Below are 20,104 nucleotides of genomic sequence, written 5' to 3' on the forward strand. Positions count from 1 at the left end.
ACAAATAATCACCTAAAATGTAGTAGTAAAAAAAAATTCTGAATGATTGAGGTTAGCATTACTAATTTTTGTTTGTTTTTTTTATGAGAATCTTTTTCATTTTAATCATAGAAATGTAGGGCTTGAAGGGACAGTGAGAGCCCAGAATAGCTGCAGTTTTCACAGCCGCATCATGGTATTGACTCATATTCAATTTGTGATTCCCTAGAACCACCTCCTGTGACTCCAGGACCTGGGGCTTTATCGCCACGTGATAAAACTGACGAAGCCTGGTTTGTGAGATGGCAGCTGCGGCAAGGTGCCTGTTGTCTGCGGGAGCTGCCGTGAGGCTTTGGGTGGTGATTAATTACTGGAAGATTATTCCTAGTCCAACCCACAAACCCTGTGCAGCAGGGCCGTCTTCAGTCTGTGAGCCCCGCGCAGCAGCAGCAGCCGCCGGAGCTTCACCTCGGCACTCCTACTACACGTTCCAGCATGCACTGCTGCCTAATAATGCCCGCAGGCCGGGCACCCTGGCCGCATTGCATGCCGGGGCCGGTAGTCTGGCAGGAGCTGCATAGCTTTTTGTGAGCGGCGGTCTAGTCTCTGCCCGGGCGCCACAACCAAGGAAGGGCTGCGCGCGCGTTTTTCTAAGTAACAGCGCGAGCGAGGTAGGGGGAGGAACGCAGAGAGTGCTACAGAGCTCGGCATGGTCTCCATGGTAACTAGCTACTGCTGAACCCCGAGTGTAGCTGCGCCACTGTGACAAGCGCCTGAACTAGCGCCAGGCCAATGGCGCTTGCAGCGGAAGGCGGGGGAGCACGAAGCTCCAACGCTTGCTCCGCCCCAGGGAGCCGGTTGCCGCTCTGAAGCCTGTCCCCGAGGCGGGTTCGCCCACTGCTACTCCCCCTTGGGGGAGGCTGGCGGGCGGAGCCGGGGGGCAGCAGGAGCGGGGCTGGGTAGTGAACGCCCGGGGGCGCTGCCTGCCAGATTGGCCGCTCGCGTGAAGTTCTCGCGGGCGCAGGGGGTCCGCGGGAGGCTGCGCTACAGTCACCTGGAGCCGAGGCTGAAAGCGACTCCCGGGAGCTGCCCGAGCTCTGCTGGGTGTTCGCGGGCCGAGCCCCGTACTGTTCTCCTCACGTCTCCCTGCAGGGCGGCTGTGCGCACGGAGGAGCCCTGCAAGCCTGTGGGCCTCCTTGCAGGAAGAGGTAACAGTCCCGTTCATGCCCAAGCTGTGAAACTCAGGAGAACAGTGATGTGGAAACATCACTGGAAGGAGAAGGCATGGCTGAGACATTGTGTCCTGGCAGTGAAATGGTGTATAGCAGCTGCTGCATCCAGCCTCCCTGTTTGAGCAGATATTAGTGCTGGTCAAACTTTGACCAGAAGCCCAAAATGGCCCCAGTGGTAGAAAAGGTGCAAGACTCTGCCCCTTCACTAGTCTCAGTACCACTCACTACAGGGATAGATTTTTCTCCCTAGGATCCAGTCCAACAGGCCTTTTTCATGTAAGTAGTTCCAGAATGGCCTAGAATTGGTAAAGCATTTTGAAATCCTTTGGTAAAAGGTGCTATGATACAACACAAATGTCTGGAAAGATTGGGGTTCTGTAGTGTCTCAAAGGTGAGACTACACCTGTACCCCGATATAATGCGGTCCTGGGGAGGCAAAAAATCTCACTGCATTATATGAAACTTGGTTTGTCCCCCGTTCCTTGTTCCCTTACCCCTGTCCCTAATCACGCCTAGGATCCCATCCCCTACGCCATCCCCCTGACTGCTCTGACCCCTATCTACCTCTCCCCCCACACCCCGACAGGCACTCACTGGCAGTGGAGGGAAGTGGAGCAGCCCAGCCCCAGTTTGCTCCACTGCGCCAGCTCCCAGCTGCAGTGCTCTGCTTCCAGCCACCAGTGACTGCGGGGAGGTTGGGGAAAGGATGCCCTCCCGCACTCACCGGCAGCGGGAAGCGGAGTGACACGGCTCCAGCCTGCTCTGCTTTCCTTGCCTCAGTCCCAGTCATGTCACTGGGGGGCGTCTGGGGAAAGGTCCTGCACTCACTTGAGGTGGGAAGTGGAGCACCATGGCTGGGAGCTGGCTGAGTGGAGCTGGCTGGGGCTGGGCTGCTCTGCTTCTCCCACTGCTGGTGAGTGCAGGGGGGGATCCCTTCCCCCAAAGCCCCTCCCCTGAGCGACACGGCTGTGGCGAGGGAAGCAGAGTGGGCTGCCCCTGGTCTCTTGCTAATTCCCCAGGCCACTCTGGGACTGCGGGGTCCCCAAAAGTGCCCTCCCACAGCTCCTGTCCCCTAGGCCTGGCAGGGGGAGCCCCTGACTGCCCTCGAGACCCTCTGCTGCTTATTGAACTCCTCAGCCCTGGCCTGGCTTGGCACCCTTAACACGCTGCTCAGAGCAGCATGTCAGAGGTTTACTGCGTTGTATGTGAACCTGTGTTCTGTCGGGTCATGTTATATTGGGGTAGAGGTGTACCAATCATGACCTTGTAAAAGACAAATTGCAGTGATTCAGTAAGGGGGAATGACCCTATAAAATCTTATTGATTCTCTTCTGGGCTACTCTATGAAACTGCCAGTTGTGATGGTCGTTTGTGGACTGACAGATTATTTTTCTTAAAGAGTATTGGCAGATTTAGAAATCTGCCAACAGATTGTATAAAACTGCTAAATGGAGTCTGTGTAGTTCCAGAATATGTTCATGTTAAAAACCTATGTTCATAATTTCCCTTGATGTAACATGGCAGTTAACTGAAAAAATAACTTTTTGGCATTCTTTCCATAACTAGCAGGAAAGAAACTAGGCCTCTTTTTTTCTACCTTCATGTCTCCCACAGGAAGCAACATTATAATGGCAAGGTGACAAATTCTAGCACCCTAATTCTGTCCTTACTAAAGCACAAGGTTTTGGCCTGAAATTAGGTACATACCTGCTCAAGCATCATTTCAACTGATTAAACAAGCTTTTTATTTAAAAGCAGAAGCAGTTAACAAAATACTGTTCATTTAGTGGCACTGTAAACACAGTAAGTGTTATGGTGTCATAGAGATGCTTGGGATGAGTTTTGAGGCCAAGGTCAAAAGACTGAGTGGCTTTAATGTCAGAAGTGCTAATACAGTAATCCCATTTCATTCTTGAGTTGGCTTTGAAAAGACTGAATTATAAGCACTGACTTGAGCAGGTATATAATTATAAAGATAATTATATTGCTTGCAAACTTTATTACACTCTTAAAATAGTTAATTTGTAGTTCATGATTCTGACTGCAAAATTGAAGAATATCTGTAATTCAGAAATTTTAGTACACTTTTTTTTTCTCAACTGAAGATATTCCGCCTTAACACATAGCTAATAGTGGTTAGTTCAGCTGTTTGATAAAGTTTAAATAAACTAGGTATGAATACAGTAACACTGAAGCAATCTGATATGTCAGAGTGCTGTATTCTCATTGCTTCAGTGGGAATGGAAGATATTTGGCATCATAAAGGATCAGGTCCTAAAATACATGGTGCCAGTCATGTTGATTGTAGACTTATTTGCTCTTTGTGAATTATTCTTTGGAGATGGCGAAAGTTTGTGCTATCTTTGGAGGATCCAGAGGAATTGGAAAAGCTGTTGCACAACTGCTGGCATGGAAAGGATACCGCTTGGCTATTATTGCTAGAAATCTGGAAGTAGCTCAAACTACTGTGAATCGTCTTGGGGGTATGTATATTGCTTTGTTACTGTTTGTTCATGCTCTGTCCACTGTTTAGGTAACTGGTTAGAGTAATACATTAATATATCTAAACTGAGCATATTCACAAATGCAGGTGAAAGTAAAAGGCGGGAGCATCTATTTGAGAATTAAGCCACATATAGCAAAGCAGATGGAGGATTTACTATCTGAAATAGTGTGAATAATGGCCTGGGTTTGTTCTCATGATTATCAATAGAAAAGTTCTCATTAACTTCACTGGGAACAAGATGGTCTATTTTGTTTTTAAATTCGTGTAGTTTCAAAATGAATGTCCAGTGAACTTTGTATATTATAAAGTGCGTTTAAACTATTTTATAGCATAGTTGTGTGCATTACTGTTTTGAAACATAAGCCATGAAATCTAGGGCCTGACGCTGGCAGGGTTTGTGTTATCTTCCAATACCATTTTTAAGTTAGGAAAAGTGTGTAAATTCCAAAGAGCATTTAAGAACCATCTATTCTTTTGGGAATTTTAAGAGTTATAAAATATTATAACAATAATATTTTGCATTTAAGAGCAGATCACGCAGCAATTTACTTTTTTCCCCAAAATATGTAATCTTCATAACAATCCTACCAGGAAGGTAGGTAAGTAATTGTTACAGACACCCTTTTACACATAGGGTAACCTGAGATTAAGGCAGTGGTTCATGGTAATGTGAGTTGGTGACAGAAATGGTGTTAAAACTTGGCAATTCTTGGCTTCCAGCCAGCCCAGACCTCAAACAGTTCTAGACCACATTGATTCCAAACTTGAAAGGGGCCAAAAAATACAAAACACAAGAAAGTGTTGTAACTAATCAGTGGATTTCTTTAAACATGTCCTCATTTAACTCTCCTTTGAGGTGGAGCAGACTTCTTAAGTTAGAACTAGTTCAACATCTGTTTTTACTATTATCTTGCTATTCATATTTACTATTACTCTAATGCAACTTCATTTCAATTCAGCAGGTCATATGGCACTTAGCTGTGATGTAGCCATGGAACAAGATGTCCAAAATACACTTCAGGAGGTGGAGAGGAATTTAGGTCATGTTAATTACTTGGTTAATGCTGCTGGAGTCAACAGGTTAGTGTTATGTTGAAAGTAAGAGTAGGCCATGCATTCTTGTTGAACGGTACTAAATATACTGAGAGAATAACTGCAAAATTAAACACATTAATGGCTTTAAAAATGAATTGAAGTGTATCTGAAGACTGTGTATTGTGGTCAGTGGTGTTGTAGCCAGAACAACAGATGCAAAACCTTTAGACATAATTACTGCTATGATGATCAACATCATCTGCAACACACTTTTCAAGATCCATGGATCTTATACATGCACCAAATATCACAACAACAACAACAACTGTGGGCATGAAACAAGATAATCACTATGCTCTCACATGAACTCTCTCACAAAAATAAGACAAAAACACCATATCACCTGTGGGTGAACAATTTTCACAAGGTGATTACTCTAGGTATGACCTCTCAGTTCTCATTCTCAAAGGAAACCTGCACAACATTTTCAAAAGATGAGCCTGGGAGCATAAATTCATAACTTTGCTAGACACCAAAATACATGGACTGAATAAAGACACTGGATTTATGGCTTATTACAACAATTTGTAACCCTTCCCTCCCCTACATGATTTGAGAGGGGCCAGCAGTGCAAGTAGGCCAGTACGCCATACTAGCAAGCCATTTATAGCTGGTACGGTGTACCAGAAAGACACAGCAACAGCATTGCCAGAGGAGAGGGCTGGGGGAGCGAAGCTGGGGGTTCTGCTCACTTCCCTGCTGGGAGGGGCAGCAGGGAAAGGAGCAGAATGCTGGCAGTTCCTCTGGTGACTGTACTGCCCCCAGCCCTATCTCTGGAGTGCTGCTGCTGTAGTATGAGGAAGGGTGGAGATGCAGCTCTGGGGCTGGGAGTTCTGCTCCTTTCCCCACTGGGAGGGGCAGTAGTGAAGAAAGGAGCATAACGCTGGCAGCTCCTCCAGCCACTGTACCGCCTCCCCCTCCAGCCTTGTCCCACCTTTCAGCCCCGTCTCCAGCACAGCAGGAGGAGAACAGAACCCTGTAACACCCCCTGCCCCAAATAACATGGGATGGATGTGGGGAGGAGACGGGGAGAGCATGGAAGCCTTGGGCTGGAGGCGGGGTGGTGAGGAATCACATGGGGAGGTCATGTGCCCCCCTTAGTTGGTGCCCCTGTCTCCCCCTTCCCCCCCCCCCCCCCCCCCCCGACATGGATTTTACTGGCACCACTGAGAGGTGCTAAGGGGCTGTTTCTCATTTACTATTCCCTTGAAATACGTGGTGTTTAGCATAAGTAGTTAATATGTTCCACCTTGTGTTTTTAGCTGCGATGCTAACGATATGTCTACACTGCAATTAATACCTGCAGGTGGCCTCCGGGTCCATGTAAAAAAAAAAAAAAAAAAAATAGGCTTAGTATGGAGCCTGAGCTTTAGGACCTTCCCTAGGGTCCAGAGCTCAGATCCAGCTATACACAATTTATGACCCTGCGAGCCTGAGTCAAGCTGACATGGGTCAGTTGTGGTGTCTAAATGTAGTGAAGACATACCCTCCAAGTCCATTTCCTAGACCTGAAGAATAGCTCTGTGTAAGTTTTTGAAAGCTTGTCTTTCTCTTCAGTGGAAGTTGGTCCAATAAAACATATTACTTTACTCTCCTTGTCTTTCTCTTGTATTCAAAGATATATTATTTTCAAATGGAAGTGAAACTCTAGTACAATAAATAAACTAAATATAATTTCCGGTCTCTTCATAGTCAAAAATAATTGATTCATTAGAAATTTAGTGTTTGACAGTCCTCTGAGCTAGTACATTTAACTGCTTGTCATATACTATCAGCAAAATGGCTGATGAGGGCTTTGTCTTATTACTGTACATAAGTTTTCAGTGTTATCAAGAACAGTGCTAGTATATGTAGGGTCAGATTCTTCCATGGTGGAACTTCATTCTGGTCAGTGGAATTTGACCAAGGATGATTTGAACCAATTTTTCAAGTGTGGTGTGTTTTTTGTGTGTGTGTGTGTGTGTGTGTGGTGGTGTGTTGTTTTGTTTTGTGTTTTTTTTGTGACAGGGATGGCTTGTTGCTGAGAACCCATCTGAAGATATGGTATCCCAAATTAACACTAACCTTCTGGGAACAATGTTGACATGCAAAGCTGCTGTAAGACATATGCTTCAACAGCAGGGAGGTGCTATTGTTAACATAGGTGAGTCTCAACCTCACGCAAGGTGAAGGTAGTCATTGAAATAAATTAACCTTCTTAGCCACAGTCTTAGAAATTTCATGTTAAAAGGCATACCTCTAAAAACATGTAGTAAGACTCCAAAATTGAAACACAATTGTAGGAAATGTTATCATGTCCTAAAATTAATGTTTTATAATTGGGTCCAGTTACTTGTAGAGAGGCATAATAAAAAAAATTCTCCACGTGTCATTTTGAAAATATTCTACATTCATTGTTATGCTCCAAGCCTGGAATGCACTTCAAGTGATTAGACCTCTGTGCCCGTTTGAAGCTAATTGTAAGATGAAAACCAAAGATGCCTACAACTGAAAAATTAAGATATTTTCCCCAGTGTATTTACCTGTCACTATTCATAGCATTTGGTATTAAGTTAGCTTGGTGGTTTTGTCTGGAGAGTCTGATAAATTTCTCTGTTTGTGAAAGACGGTAATATGTTAAAGAATTAGGAAAATGTGTGTGGTGTGGTTTGTTTGTTTTTTTTTAACCATAACATTTGGGAAGAGGATTCAAAGGCAGGTGTAATGTTTTATATTTTTAATTTAAAAAAAAGACTAGGTTGCAGATTTACAGTGCCCCTTTAAAGCAATCCAGAAGTAACACACACTATGAAAGGCTGAAGGCATATTATATGTTTTTTTCAATTATGATGAATTTTGTGTGTGTGGTTAGTTTTTATTCCTAGTCCTGCAAACCTTTATGCATTCAAGTAACTATGCACGTGTGTTTTCTCATTTAAACTCGAGTCACTATTTTCTTAGCCTTTCTTTTCTGAACACATTGTTCCTTTTTAAACTTTTTCAACAACCTCTGAATGTAAAGACAGCTCATGTCAGTGATAAAGTCCTTATAAAACCTTTAGTCTGCATTTCATCATGCTTTTATAATCTTCCTGTAACTTCTGCCAATTATTGCAAGTGTTGTTCTTAATTAAAATCAAAATAAAGAAGGCGTGGCTTTTTTTTTTCTCTCTAGGAGGGTGGTATTCAGGGAGCTTTGCCACAGACTTACCAGTACTATAATTTTCTGTTGCATATTTGTATGAACTGCACATAGGTAGCTGAGAGATTTGCTGTCAGTGATAAGTTAATATTCAGGAAGCAATCTTATTTTCATTACTTAGTTGTAATCTTAACTGTCTCTCCAATAGTTAGGCATGCATTCAAGGGAAGATTTTAGTTCTAACTTGCAAGTAGGGACTCAAATGCATATTGAGCTCTAATTGCTGTTGTTTAAAAGGATGGTGATTAAAAGTTCTGACTTCAGTAAAGCCACAACATTGCTGTTGTAAAAGATTAAATTTAGCCTGTCATTTGGCCTCTGTTTGCTCTTCTGTTGTTTTAGGAAGTATTGTTTGGACTCAAGGGCAATTCTGGTCAGAGTGTGTACAGTGCCAGCAAAGCAGGATTAGTTGGATTTTCACGCTCTCCTTGCTAAAGAAGTAGCAAGAAAGAAATTCGAGGTCAACATGGTTGCTCCGGTTAGTTCATGATTAAGATACTAAATCTCTGCACATTGTTTGTGGTTACTTCAGTTATAGATCAACAAGGTTGGAACAAAGAAGCACTTACTATTTGCTTATTGTACTCTGAAAGTAAGAAACTATTTATAAAAGTACACTGATGGGAAAATACTAAGTAGCAAGTTTTAGGCTAGTTTCCAAACAGAATGGTAATGTTTTATTGAAAAAAATTTTTTGTTAAAAAAGTTTGTCTATCTTATACTCAGCCTATTTTTACATATGAATGTGCTTAGGGAATAAACGTGTGTTCCTTCTTCAATATATAATTTAATTTGTTTGCTTATCCTTTTGCTTCTGTGAACTAACCCTGTGTAGAAAAGGAAATTTAAGAAATGCTGCGTAAGGAGGAATTTCTCTCTTTTTTTTTTTTTAAATAGGAGATTCCTTTCTATATCTGCATTGTCCTTAATGTTTCAGACTTAGTAGACAAAAGAAATGGATGAGAAGGGGCATATTGTACTATATCTCTACTCCAATATAACGCTGTTCTCGGGAGCCAAAAAATCTTACTGCATTATAGGTGAAACCGCGTTATATCGAACTTGCTTTGATCTACCAGTGTATGTAACCCTGCCACGTGTTCTCCACCCCCCGCCCCACTACACTGCGTTACCGTGTTATATCCGAATTTGTGTTATATCAGATCACGTTATATCGGGGGAGAGGTGTATTTCCTAATGGGACTGATCTTTCAATTTCTTAAAGGGCTATATAGTTGTATGGGGTAGAAAGGAGTAACTTCAAATTGTTGGATGCCAAGTAATTGTATTATAAATTACTAAAAATGTTTAGAGAAACTAGAAATAGTAAGCCAGTTCTTACTAATTGTTTCTCTATTGCCAGCTACAAGGTCTGATTCTTTACTACCTTTTGGGTACACCATAATCGAGATCAGGCAAAATACCAAGCTATTGTCTTGGCTATTTTGTTAAAGAAAGGAAAAGAAAACATTAAACAAAGCAACACAAGTGACAGAACCCAACTAATAAAACCGGTAATGAACAGACTGTAATGGAAGTATGCCTCTCCTCTGGAGAGCTGTTAGCAGAGATTACATCTCTCAGAGTGGACTTGCCTTTGGTGTGGCACTTTTTTCTCTTTATAGACAAACTAAGGCTCTAATTCCAAAATTCTTATGAAACCAGACTTAGTCTATCCGTAGAAAAACAAAGAATGTTTGTATTCTTTACAAATAATTTCAAGAGCAGGTGATCCTGTGTGTTGTGTGTGTGTATTTTATATCTATGTGTATAAAAAAGACCACTCCATCATTGATAACGGCAACATGCTATAATTGGTCAGAGTAAGCAATTTTCACTAAATTCCATGAAATCCAAGAAAATATTTAAATCACTTACTTAGAAAGAAACCATTTAAGGGAGCTGTCTTGAGACTAGCCAGTTAAGAATCTTTGTATCCAATTAAATCTCACTGTTGTATTTTCTGATGTTTAGCCCCATTTCTTCTCCAAGAATACTCAGTTAACCTTTTGGTGAATAACAAGAGAAACTATTAATATTTTAATTTATTGCATTTCACTATTCCAATAAAATAAAATTAGTTTTTAAGTCTAGTCCTTTGGCAGTGTCTTAGTTAGCTCTATGTCTCCATAGTTTGAAATCTTGAGGAGATTTTCTTGAGTTGGGTTCTTTTTGAGTAATTTAATGGGGAAAAAGAATATAAATATTCTATACTTATTACTATTCTGAGAAGCCATTTAGTTTAGCAAAGTCATTAGATTCCAAGTTCGTATACAAAACATTTTACCATTTACATAGCAATGATATTAGAGCTTTGCATTTAGCTAAAGTATGTTGCAAATAGGTGTTTCACAAAAGGGATTTGCCATTTCAACATTAAGAAATAAACAAAAGGTTTAAAACATTTCCAGCTGCACGTTTTCTCTAGAAGTTCTTCTGAATAAAATTTTTATAGTAACTATAAAATTCATTTCAGTTAGGATCTTTATAGACTTCTTTGTGTGGGTTTATTTAGAGGTTTTCATGGGAGTGTGAAATAGCCCACTTTACCTCTACTTTTTATACCTTTTGATAATTACTCCTGAGGGAATTATGCACCAAAAATTAAATTACTATATGTACTCATTCACAAGCTGAATTTTGTTGGTAAAAAAGTGAATCATTAAAGACCTGGGGTCAGCTTATCAAGTGGTCTGCACCAAAACTTGATGATTTTAAGTTCTATTGAATTCAATATCTTAATACGTTGTTGTTTTGTTTACCTGGAGTGTTCGCAGGGATGGAGCGGTTCGCTGTTCCCAGCCAATGGGATCTGTGGGAAGTGGTGGCCAGCATGTCCCTCGGCCCACTCCACTTCCTGCAGCTCCCGTTGGCTGGGAACGGTGAACCAGAGCCATGGGGAACTGAGGGGCTTCGTGCCTGTGAACGCTCCACCTAAATAAAACGTCCCGGCCCCCTAGTGGCTTACGCTAGTGGGCCGGGAGACAAAGTTTGCCAACCCCTGGAATACAGGGTTGGCTTATGAAAGGGTCATAAAGTTATGGGTTGTTGTTTTTTTTGCCATTTTTTACCTATCCATCTTGGGAAGTCAGCTTATAAATGAATGGGCTAATGAACGAGTATATACAGTATGGGCTAAATTAAAAATTCTGTGTGCAGTACTTTAAAATTCTGCCAAATTTGGCATTTTTTGTCAAAATAACACAATATAATCACACCAGTTTTAATTATTTTGGTAATTTATTTCAAAATACCTGTCAGCAAGTATGTCTGTAACAATACTGATGACAAAAACTATTCGGGAAACATTTTTTGACAAATAGATTCCTTACTAGGCATATTAATATGTAACTTTGAATAATAATGCATTTAAACTACAGTGCAGAACTGTATTTGCTGCACTCCTCAGAAGCACTGCAAAGGCTTCGGGGTGTGTGTGAAGGGGTCGGGTAACAGAGGAGCTGAGGTAGAGGAAGTAATTACTGGGAAGGAGCCTGGGTGTGAACTTGGACACTAGTTGGTTATTGTTCCATACTTTTCCCACCAGGTTTTTTGGGGAAGGATTGTTAGGGAGTTTCCCTCACATGCAGACCCTGGCTGACTCCTAGCCTCTCCCATTCAGTCAGGCACATCTGCACCTATCCTCATGTGTCCCTGCATCCTCTGTCCACATGTCCGTCTACCCTAATCAGATACCCTCCTCTCCCCACCTGTCCCTGAGCTACCTCTCCCCAAGCCCTGGACTTACTGCAGCACCTCTCCCCAGGCCTGACCCGGCACAGCCATGGACTTGCCGTGGTCGGGGGAGCAGCACCTCTAGCCCCGCTGCTGCTTTTGGGGGAAAGAGCTGGTGGGGGAGTCCTCTCTCCCCACCATAGCCATGGGGAGTCCCACTGTACCCCAACCCCCTCAGCACCACCCCAGTGTATGCAATCCCAGCTTGAGCCCCTTCCCACACTCCAAACTCCTCAGCCCACCCTGCCACATTAATTTTGTTATGTGACACATCACCTCCATATTGGTGCACATAACAAAATTCATTCCGCACATGGGTGGGAAAAATTAGAGGGAACACTGCTCTGTGCCCGCTGCTCCCATTCCTATGTGCTCCCGTTCCTATGTCTCTGTGCCCCCACTCAGCCACCCCCTCTATATCCCCGTGTGTCCCTGTAGCTCTCTGTACAGTGCAAGCTCATTAAATTAGTCTGCTTTCCCCTCAATGTGGGGAAGATATGCAACAGCCCTTGCTAACAGAGCCAAGATTCACTGACAGTTCACTTAAAAACGCACTGGTTAAGATAAACCCTTAAACAAGTTTACTAACTACAGAAAGATAGATTTTTAAGTGATAGCAAACAGATCAAAGCAGGTTATCTAGGAAATCAAACAAAATCGCAATCTAAGTCTTATACAAACTAGATAATATTTGAATTGGCAAATCTCACCCTGACTGATGATACAAGCAGGCTTGCAGATTCTTGAGGCACAAGTTGCATCTGCTTTGCAGCTTGGGGTCTCCTCCCCCATTCCAAGTCCTTTCATCTTCAGGAGGTTCTTTCAGATGTTGAGTTGTGTGGGAGTAAAGACAAGTCACGATGTCATTCTTCACCTTTACATAGTTTCTCTGACTGTCAGGAACCCTTTTCCAAATCAGGTTCCCAGCCCAATTTGTGGAAAAATACAGGTACCAAAATTGAGTTCAGTATTATATGGTATGGTTGCATGCCTTGCATAGTAGCCATTATTCATAGACTAGTTGAAGTGTCCGCAGGTGAGGACAAGTGTTTTTCCTGGCCCATTTTCTTTGCTGATGGGCCATTCATGATATGCTGGCTTGCCTGAATGCAAACAAACCTTTGGGTGTTACCCAGGAGTAAACACATTTGAAATACAAATACATAGTCAGTATTTGTAACTCTAGGTACAAAAATGATACATGCATACAAATAGGATAATCATATTCAGCAAATTAAACCTTTCCATACACACCTCACATGCCACATTTTGCACAAGATGCATCATAATTGTGTCATAACCATATCATAATTATACCACTATGATGAATATGGGGCAGTGTGTCTCACTATACATAACATGTCTTTAAGGATCAGCTTCTGAAATCTCTCTTTATTTTGAAAAACCTGATATGGTTAATTTATCACAGGTTTCCACTGACATCAAACCCCTCTAATATATGTTGATTGCTGTTAATAATAATTGGAGATATACCTGTCTCCTAGAACTGGAAGGGACCTTGAAAGGTCATCGAGTCCAGCTCCCTGCCTTCACTAGCAGGACCAATTTTTGCCCCAGATCCCTAAGTGGCCCCCTCAAGGATTGAACTCACAACCCTCAGTTTAGCAGGCCAATGCTCAAACCACTGAGGAGTGTGTGTGTGTGTGTACACTCACACTCCCTCCCTCCCCCCTTCTGGGGAAATACTGCGCAGGTGCAGAATTCATGCCCCTGCAAATTTCTTTGCTTCCCCACAGAAAAATGACTTTCTGATATGGAAGCTGCAAGAGCAGTCACACACCACTCCCTATCAGTGCAGGTATATCGGAGCAGCCGTCCGAGAGGTAAATCAACGTGGGACTGGGGACATCCCAGCCAGTGACTCCTACTCTGAGCTGGGATCAGCTGCTAGTCCAGCTAGGCTGGAGGCAGGAGAGGACGGGACTTATTCCCCTGCAGGGAGTGGCTGGGGCTGTGTCAGACCCACCCCAAGAAACCTCCCCTGCTTCCTGCCCCATAGCTCCTCAGTTGCAGGGGGAGGGATCACTGTATGGGGGAACTTCTCCCCCATCTACCCAACCCTCGTGCATCTGAATCTCGCATACCCAGACACCCCTGCCAAGCTTCACCCCGTACACCCAAAACCTTCCTAACACTCCATATCTGAACTCCACCCCATTGAACCTCAATCCTCTGCACCCAGACCCCCTGCCTCCGGACCCCCACTCCTACACCCAGACCACCCCACACTGATGAGCCCCACATCCATACCCTGATGCCAGACCCCCAGCTAGCTGTACCCAGACCCCTCTGCTGATATCCAACCACCTTCACTTGGAAACCCCCCAACAAACCTCTGTGAATCCAGATCCCCCCCCCCAACTGAGATCGTCCCACACAGAACCCTCTCACCCCATACCTGGATCCCCCCACACTGAGCCCCTTCACACTTGGATCTTGCCTGGTTGAGCCTGCCTGCCCCACACTTGGTGCACCTGGCGATTTTCAGAGCTCTAGGGATTTTCTAAGGCCGGTCCAGGCCTTGCGTTGGGTCAGAGTAGGATGCAGCCTCACCACTGAGTCCATGTCCCAATGGTGAGTAGTGGATGGGGGGCTGCAGGGTGATCTCTCACCTTCATGCAACCTATGGCATGTGCTCCCCACTGCCATGCTCGAGCCTCTGCATTTATTGACAAATCTTGCAAAATTTTAAAATATGGTGCACAGAATTTGTAATTTTTTGGTGCAGAATGCTGTCAGGAGTAATAGTGTATTTGTGCAAAATGTATTTGCGCTGAGATTGGATTGAATCTCGGTGAAATAACTATGTTATGTTTTTTCATAAACTTACTTTGTTGGATAAGGATAGGACTCAAGGATCTTAAAGAGCCACTATATTATAGCAGGATTTCTTACAGACTTCTACAGCTACTCCCATCAGTTCTGCTTACAATTTATGTCTCAAACCTTTTTTCTTTCTTAGGCTTTGTTCACACAGAGATGACTGCACATTTGAAAGAAGATCAGTTGAAGAAAACTATTCCTCTTGGAAGATTTGGAGAGCGTGATGAAGTTGCACAAGCTGTTGTCTTTCTTCTGGAGTCTCCCTATATTACAGGGCATATTCTAGTTGTAGATGGAGGCTTGCAGCTTGTAATTTAAATTCCACAACAGTACTTATAAAATGACCTGAATGGAGAAAAATAAACTTGGCTGATGAAGATTCTGAGGTGTGTAATCAAGATGATTCTTTCATGAGGTTAGCACTTCTTAATCAAAACAGTAAGATAATCATGTATAAGTTAATAGTAAACTCTAGTCTAGAATGTAAGGTTGTAATATAATATGTACATTGGTCAGTTAACTAAAGCCTGCATATATGATGCCAAATGAGGAATGCATGGTGGATGCATCATTGAACTTTTTTCATAACTTCTGTGAAGAGGTGAGGAAATGATCATGATACTAAATCACACATTGAAATTAAGTACATTTTTTCTGAATGCCATTCACATTTTATGATTTGGGGATAGAATGGGAACATCACTCTGAAGGTTCCTCTAGCACAACAAGACTTACAACATTTGTGAGCCTGTTCGCTGGTCAGTGGTGTGGCTGCATAGTTGACCAAAATATTCAAATGTTCCTTGTCAGAAGAAATGGTATCATGTGTAATGAATGGTAAACTCCTCTCTAGGAGGAAGGTCCTCACCTTTTTGTTTTTATTTTCCTACCAAATATTTCTTAATCAATACATTTGTTTAGTGCTATCTAATACTGCAAATGGTTTCTTTATTTCTTGTTTGCAGCTAAGGCAATGGAGCTAGAGTTTCATGCTCTCCAACAAACTGAACTGCCTTTGGGGGATTGAAATAGTGTGCAGTGAAAAGTATTACTCTTGTGTAAACAAGTTTCTGAGTCCTGTTCTCAAATATGTATTCAACTACCATTGAAATCAGTAACAATTGAGTGCATGCTGAGGTCATTGCTTGGCCACTGTACAATGATTCTGTGACAGTATTAAGTATCAGAGGGTAGCTGTGTTAGTCTGGATCTGTAAAAAGCAACAGAGTCCTGTGGCATCACCATCAACCTCAGCCTGGACCAATCTACATGGGAGGTCCACTTCCTAGACACCACGGTACAAATAAGTGACGGTCACATTACCACCACCCTATACCGAAAACCCACCAACCGCTATGCCTACCTTCATGCCTCCAGCTTCCATTCCGGACACACCACACGGTCCATCGTCTCTACAGCTAAGCGCTGAGGTACAGCCACATTTGCTCCAAACCCTCAAACAGAGACCAACACCTACAAGATCTTCACCAGGCATGCTCAAAACTATGATATACACACACGAGGAAATAAGGAAACAACAGAGCCAGACGTGTACCCAGAAGCCTCCTCCTGCAAGACAAGCCCAAGAAAGAAACCAACAGAACTCCACTGGTCATCACCTACAATCCTCAGCTAAAACCTCTCCAATGCATCATCAGTAGTCTACAACCCATCCTGGAGAACGATCCCTCGCTTTCACAGGCCTTGGGAGGCAGGCCAGTCCTTGCCCACAGACAATCCATCAACCTTAAGCATATTCTCACCAGCATCCACACACTGCACCATAACAACTCTTACTCAGGAACCAATCCATGCAGCAAACCTTGATGCCACCTCTGCCCACATATTTACACCAGCAACACCATCACAGGATCTAACCAGATCAGGCACAACATCATTGGTTCATTCACCTGCACATCCACCAATGTAATATATGCCATCATGTGTAAGCAATGCCCCTCTGCTATGTACATCGGCCAAACTGAACAATCCCTATGTAAAAGGATAAATGGACACAAGTCAGATATTAGGAATGGCAATATACAAAAACCTGTAGGACAACACTTCAGCCTCCCTGGACACAAAATAGCCATCCTGCAGCAAAAAAATTTCGGGACCAGACTTCAAAGAGAAACTGCTGAACTTCAGTTCATTTGCAAATTTGACACCACCAGCTCAGGATTAAACAAAGACTGTGAATGGCTAGCCAACTACAAAAGCAGTTTCTCCTCCCATGGTGTTCATACCTCAACTGCTAGAAGAGGGCCTCATCCTCCCTGATTGAACTAACCTCATTATCTCTAGACTGATTCTTGCCTGCATATTTATACCTGCCTCTGGAAATTTCCACTACGTGCATTTGATGAAGTGGGTATTCACCCATGAAAGCTTATGCTCCAATACATCTGTTAGTCTATAAGGTGCCACAGGACTCTTTGTCACTTACGACAGTATAGTAAATCTGAACTGAAATTAGCAGTATAGCTGTGACCCTTCCCACATTTTCCACAGAGACTTAATTTACAAGCCAGAATTTCTGACAGAAAAGTGTGTAAATGGTACTATGTCCTCTCAGTGACTGAAAAAAAATAATTTGATATTAAAAAACAATATTTCCAAAATATGAAGCTAAAGCAGGTTGATCCATAGCTGCCTTTTTACCAGTCTGGCAGAAGAGTCAGTAAACTGTCTGCGATCTATACCTTGTCCTTAGTATCTTGCAAGAAAATTGGGTTATGTGACATGTGACTGTCAGCCCAACTCCCATTTCTTCCAGTGGCTAAAAATAACTTGTTTTGAGGTGAGCCCTACAGCCCTAATTATTATCATTGTTTCAGGAAATTATGGGACCTTTTTCTAATTGGTTGGTTTATTAGCAATAGGGTGGTGGTTTATGTTACTTTGAACAAAGTTTCAGGTTACATTTTTCCTCTTGGTGGATATAGTGGTGCTCTTACATATGTCAAAACGTCTAGTTATACATCGTTTAGGCAACGTGATTAATAATAGTTTATTGCCTATTTCAGTCAGTTCTTAATTTCCAAATTAACACTCTTGCATGTCTCATCCTCAAAGTTAGATTCCTTCTGCATCTCCTCACTACATGTCCTCCAGTGACAGAGGGCCTAGTATGGTTGTTTATACTCTCTCTGGTTCTTTGGTAGGATAGGGTTGTCACTCGGAGCCCTATGTAACCCATGGTTGGCTCTTGGGGGTGTGGGCTCAACATGAGGCTCAGTGAGACAGGCTATGTTGTATTAGGTCCCTTTTTCCGTAACTACAAGCTCACCCTGATTCTTCTAGTCACAGAGTTTATCCAGTCCTTATTCTTACCTCCTTACCTGACTCATAAAAACAGGTAGCTGCAGTGCTCTGGACTTTTTGTAGCTTTTGGAAACGTAGTGCCATTCATGTTCCTTCAACAAGATCTTCAGGTAGGAATCATGCACTGTACTTTTCAGACTAGCTTGTACTCTTCTGCCAGGAACTGCAACAGGAGAGCAGTGGACAGGCTTGCCTCCACACTTGGGGAAAAAATACACAGGAAATGTGTTAGGCAGCTGATAGATATATTATTCAATACAATAAACTATATTCAATGAAGGGATTTCTTTTTTGCCGCTTGAGGGCAGTATAACCAAAGGTATAATCATATGGGAAATTGAATGGTTCAGATTAAGACTTTTGTATAATTCCAGGAAGGTAGAGATGACTGCTTTGATTAAAGATTGATACCTATAATATTGCCACCAGTATTCTCAACTCCATGTAGCCGTGTTCTCTTGGGATTTATGCTGGGATTTTGAAAGAGTTGAAGGAAGCGAGGCATCCAATTCCATTCAAATTCAATGGGAATTCAGTACCTAAGTCCCATAAGTTCTTGGAACTCCTAGCGTTCAAGCTCCTCTCCATGGCATTATTATTGTCCATTGCTAATAGGTTCTATAACTCAAACTAAAATTGCTTTTGTTCTATCTTTGCATATTTTCTAAATTACAGCCTATGGTGAGTACCTGTCCTCCTTGTTCCTTTAACACGGGATGAGATATATTCTGTGAGTTGAGATGATTGTGTTTTACCTGTTACTTACATTGCACAAGGTTTACTCTCTCAAGTGCAAAATGCAATTCAATTAAGGGAAATTAATCACAGCTGACCTTCCCAAAGCCAAAGCCAAACACAAACACCTAATACTAGATACAAAATCAGGATGAAATGATTAAGCAAAAAAGCATGTGAAAAGGTGTGAGGCGGGGGGGAAGATACCTTTTAATGTGCAGGGACTGAACGCTATGCTCAATGCTTGTATAATTGCTGACAACTCTATTGAAGCATGGAAGTATTGAGTACATTTGCTTTTAGCTTTAATAGCAGTATAGGGTTAAAACTCTGATGTCCCTGAACTCCCATCTCCCCTCATTCATGAAAGGAGCTGTCTGGACTGCAGTAATTTGATTCAGCCAGTCTATTTTGTCATTTGTGTACACACATCAGATCAGGTCAAATAAATTACCTTCTCTTGACTGCTTTATTCTCACACTTTTCTAGGGTTTACTGGTGTAATTAGCAATACATAGGTTAGCCAATAAGAATATGAAACCTTTGGATACCAATGCAATATTATTTTTTGAGAGACTTAATATACCCCTATAGATTGCCAATGGTGGGTCTAATGACACCACAATGTGTGCTTGGACATGCCGAATGAGAGCCATTGATTTATTGGTATCAAATAGATGTGGCATTTATGCTCGCTTTGGGACTGAGTGGTGCTGAACACACATGACTCCCAGTGTGGATGGTCATTTGGGGATCAGGCCCATAGGAAGCAACTGGAGTTATTTGTGACTCAGGATCTATATTTAATAGGGCTGTCAATTAATCACAGTTAACTCATGTGATTACTCAAAAAAATTAATCACAGTTTTAATTGCCTGGGTAAATAATAGAATACCAATTGAAATTTTTTAAATTAGTTTGGATGTTCTACATTTTCATATTTTGTATTCTGTGTTGTAATTGAAATCAAATTGTATATTTTTGCTTGCAGATAGTTGCACTGTAAAAATGATAAAACAAAAGAAATTAGTATTTTCTTTTCAATTCACTTCATACAAGCACTGTAGTGCAATCTCTTTATCATGAAAGTGCAACGTAAAATGTAGATTTATTTTTTGTTACGACTACACTCAAAACAAAACAAATGTAAAACTTCAGACCCTACAAGTCCACTCATTCCTATTACTTGTTCAGCCAATTGCTAAGACAGACAAGTTTGTTTACATTTTAAGGGAGATAGTGCTGCCCTCTTCTTATTTACAGTGTCACCAGAAAGTGAGAACATCATTTGCATGACACCTTTGTAGCCAGCACTGCAAGGAATTTACTTGCCCGATATGCTAAACTTCATATGCCCCTTCATGCTTCAGCCGCCATTCCAGAGGACCTGCTTCCATGCTGATGACGCTCATTTAAAAATGTGTTAATTAAATTTCTGACTGAACACTTCTGGGAGATAATTGTATGTCCCTC

At 42.2% G+C, this 20,104-nt stretch overlaps 1 protein-coding gene across 1 annotated transcript; it reads left to right on the forward strand.

Annotated features, from left to right (window-relative positions):
* Positions 1 to 536: 536 nt before the first annotated feature.
* On the forward strand, positions 537 to 14,957 carry CBR4 (carbonyl reductase 4). The gene is given in 9 exon segments (XM_030563214.1): positions 537 to 700; positions 3,553 to 3,694; positions 4,677 to 4,797; positions 6,820 to 6,839; positions 6,842 to 6,959; positions 8,341 to 8,419; positions 8,421 to 8,471; position 11,006; positions 14,712 to 14,957. Coding segments are annotated over 9 exon segments (723 nt in total). The 5' UTR covers positions 537 to 688; the 3' UTR covers positions 14,891 to 14,957.
* Positions 14,958 to 20,104: the final 5,147 nt, after the last annotated feature.

This window comes from Gopherus evgoodei, chromosome 5 (assembly GCF_007399415.2).
Source record: "Gopherus evgoodei ecotype Sinaloan lineage chromosome 5, rGopEvg1_v1.p, whole genome shotgun sequence".
Classification (NCBI taxonomy): Eukaryota; Metazoa; Chordata; order Testudines; family Testudinidae; genus Gopherus; species Gopherus evgoodei.